At 39.8% G+C, this 3,437-nt stretch overlaps 1 protein-coding gene across 1 annotated transcript; it reads right to left on the bottom strand.

Moving 5' to 3' along the window:
• Positions 1 to 1,994: 1,994 nt before the first annotated feature.
• On the bottom strand, positions 1,995 to 3,340 carry LOC113757243 (ATP-dependent DNA helicase PIF3-like). Its single transcript, XM_027300617.1, has 2 exons — positions 3,165 to 3,340; positions 1,995 to 3,105 (listed from the first exon to the last, which is right to left on the bottom strand). The coding sequence occupies exons 1-2, from the start codon at positions 3,338 to 3,340 to the stop codon at positions 1,995 to 1,997; spliced, it is 1,287 nt and encodes a 428-aa protein (XP_027156418.1).
• Between the last annotated feature and the right edge of the window lie 97 nt (positions 3,341 to 3,437).

Here is a 3,437-nt window from a genome sequence, read left to right as displayed (position 1 = left end):
ATAATTTGAAGAGAAGGTTGCATTCTGCTTTCCAAATTATATGATCAGTTCTGTAATAAATCACAACACATCTACCTGAACTTGTAAGCGACATTTAGAAGAGAAGGAACGATACGCAGGAAAACAGGTTTTTTAGAAACTTACTCTTCGTTAATGATTACAAACTGCTGGATATATGAATCCTGCGATTGAATTCTGATTGGCTCAGCAGACTATACATCGATGACCACTCCAAGGACATCTAATATCAAGGATTTAAAAGTGTCAACTATTTGAAAGGAGCATTTGATGATTTTAGCAAATGTAGCAGGCACGCAACTTAACGTTAGATTACCAACAGTTTCGTTCTTCGAATCAACAAAGAGCTGGAAGTCTCTAAAAGGGATGTAATCAAAATGGATGGGCAAGACGGAGCCATCTTCATCGTCATCCTCTTCAACAACAGTACGAGTGCTTATAACCCACTGGATGCTTATTCCATCAAATTGGTATTTCTTCTCTATCTCCCTTACCTCAGCATTGGAGATGCGATACCTTTTATACAGTTGTAATTTTGGGCCATCTTCTCAATAGCATTGTTGAAAAGGATTCCTTGGACTGTAGAACCCTGCCAGAAATAAAAGATAATAGATCAGGTTAGCTTGGCCCCTTGGCATAGGTGGATTGAGAAAGAAAAAAAATACATGGCTAATGTAGTAATCAATTAAACAGACCTCTGAATCAGAAAGGACAAATTTCTGATATCTTGTTGGGCTGGTCTTGCCAGAACCAGGATGCATTTTTTCTTTGACAAAAACCTTGGCAGACCAATTCTGCATTTTTGGCTTGACATCAGCAATATTTAGGAACTCAGACATCCTACAGTGAACACACCAATCACCTATAAGTGCCAAATACATCAGAAGTAGTTGTTAACAAGCCTAAACAACAAAAGATTAAAAGAAACAATGGCCAAACCACTGAGGAGCCAAGTCAGAAAAGCTTACCAAGGGGAAAAAAATCATTGTTTAGCTAACTGCAAGACTTCACGATAAACAATATTTTTTGTTTTGGCACAAGTAACAGAATCACTATAAGTTCCTGGCACAACGAGAACCTTGACAGCTGCCGAAGTTTTTGCACGAGAAAGAGCAATGTATAGCTGTCCATGGGAAAACACAGGTTCACGTAAATAAATTCCCACGTAATCCAATGTCTGACCCTGTGACTTGTTAATAGTCATCGCAAAACAGAGTTTAATTGGAAACTGAGTCCTCTTAAAAAGGATTCCATTCTTTTCATTATCAGATGACTGAAGCGGAATTCTTGGGAGCAAAACTTTTTTCCCTCGATGCTGTCCAACAACAACTTCGGCACAAATTGTATTTTGTTTGAGTTCTTTACAGATAAGCTGAGTTCCATTGCAGAGACCTTCAGCCGGGTTCAGATTACGCAGCAAAATGACAGGACAATTTTTCTTTAGAATTAACTTATGAGGAGGGAGGCCTTTTGGATTCAAAGAATTAAGGAAATCTTCATAATCTCCTTGATCTCTCTCATTAAGTGTTCTATCAGTGCTTGTATACGTAAAAGGATGACCTGAGAAACGATCAATTATCATCTAATTTATATCATCAACTGTACTATTCATTGCGGAGAGAATGCACCTATTGATCATTAGATAGGGGTCGAAGGAATAAACCCGCAAGTCGAAAAACACTGAGTCTACTAACCTGTGTGACCAAGGTTGCAGGCAGAAAACATATTACTTTATGCAGTATAACCCATGATATGGTGTATTAACGCTCAAGTAACTACTATAGAATAGCACCGCACTATAATATATATATATATAGAAGGTGCAGATTCAAAACATAACCTGTCAAGAGACGTTTCCTTTTCATCATATGGTACTAATATGTCATTGGTCAGAGTTATTTTCCATCGGCATCTTTTGGCTCAGTTCTATCTCCTACTCCAAGAAGGAATACTGAGAACGGTTTGTCTAGAAGAGCTCACATATTCTCTTTAAGAGAGACCTTCTGTAGACTGCTCCACAAAGCAGAGCTAACAAAATTGGACTGAACCTGAATATCCCTTGTTGCGTTTTGAATAACCGGGAGAGTCTGACGAAAGTCACCTCCAAAACCCACGACCTTACCGCCAAACGGCATATCACTATCCATGATATCCCTAAGGAGTAGATCGAATGCTTCAATGGTATCTCGCTTTGCCATCGAAGATTCATCCCATAAGATTAACTTAGCCACGACAATCAGTTTAGCAGTCGAGCTTTGCTTACTAATCTGGCAAGCCTTAGTAGCTGATGCATCAAGAGGGATTTTAAAGCGCGAGTGCACAGTTCTCCCTCCAAGAAGAATAGAGGCTGCTACACCTGACGATGCAACCGCTAACGCTATATGGCCATGTGTCCGCAGAGTAGCAAGCAAAGCACGATATAAAAAGGTTTTACCGGTTCCTCCGGGACCATCGACAAAGAAACTCTTGCCATCGGGTAAAAATAGCTCAGACATAATGGCATTATATGTAGCTTGCTGACCAGTGTTCAGCCAAGAAATAGTCATCAAATCGTCTTCTGTACAACGCACACTTTGCTCACTTTCGATTTCCTTGGTCAAGCGTTCATGCTCAGTAAATAGAAGACTGTCAGGAACAAGACGGTAATCACTTATGTGTTTACCCATTTGCTCCAAGGATCTATTTATGTCCTGTAGCACATACCTCCTAATATAATTAGAATCACAGCCGGTGATAGAGCTCGTTCTTTCTAAATCACTGGATAAGTCAGCTTCATATTTCTCCCATAATTTGAAGGGATTGGAAGGAGTACAAAAAATAAGTAACATTGCAAACAAGGATCTAAGTGAACAAGGCATGTGAAAGGCAGTGGCTTCATCAAGAGCGTCTTCTATGTAGGTATCAGACTGGAGCAAGCCCAGTCGAAAGACAGCTTCTTGATATGAAGATGCAAGCTGTCCATCTACAGTGAGAAGATGGTCGAATGATTTTGGCGCATGAACATGAGATAAAAGCAATCTTAGAAAATATCGTTTGCCCTCGTTGGGACGGACAGTAACCACTTGGCCGATTACTTTTCTACGCTTTCTACAAGTCAATTTTTCTTATCAGGATGCCAAACAAAGTACTCTGAAAACTCTCAATACAGGCATTTCAGTTTGCGCGCCTGCTTGCTGCGCTTATTCATGGCAAAAAATTCAGTCAGCATCGTCTTAGTAAAATCCGTACTATCAACCAGATTTGACAGATTCGTATTCTTGTGGAAAGAAACAACTTGTTCTCCTGGAAGATGCAATTGAAGTGTGTAAACGGAAGGCGTCATTTCATTCAACGGGAACCTTTAAATGCGCCACATTGCTTCAGCAGCTGATACCTATCTAGTAGACTGAAATTCATGGATCTCATCTATATCTTCTGGA

The sequence above is a fragment of the Coffea eugenioides genome, unplaced genomic scaffold, assembly GCF_003713205.1.
Source record: "Coffea eugenioides isolate CCC68of unplaced genomic scaffold, Ceug_1.0 ScVebR1_2851;HRSCAF=3955, whole genome shotgun sequence".
Taxonomy (NCBI): domain Eukaryota; kingdom Viridiplantae; phylum Streptophyta; class Magnoliopsida; order Gentianales; family Rubiaceae; genus Coffea; species Coffea eugenioides.
Note: the sequence above shows the minus strand (reverse complement) of the source record. Positions and strands in the feature narration are given on the sequence as shown.

Excerpts from the sequence above, each read along its gene's own strand:
- LOC113757243 (XM_027300617.1), bottom strand. The coding sequence starts at position 3,340 with ATGACGCCTTCCGTTTACACACTTCAATTGCATCTTCCAGGAGAACAA. Across the intron at positions 3,106-3,164 it reads GCGCGCAAACTGAAATGCCT|AAAGCGTAGAAAAGTAATCG; the intron begins GTATTGAGAGTT and ends ATTGACTTGTAG.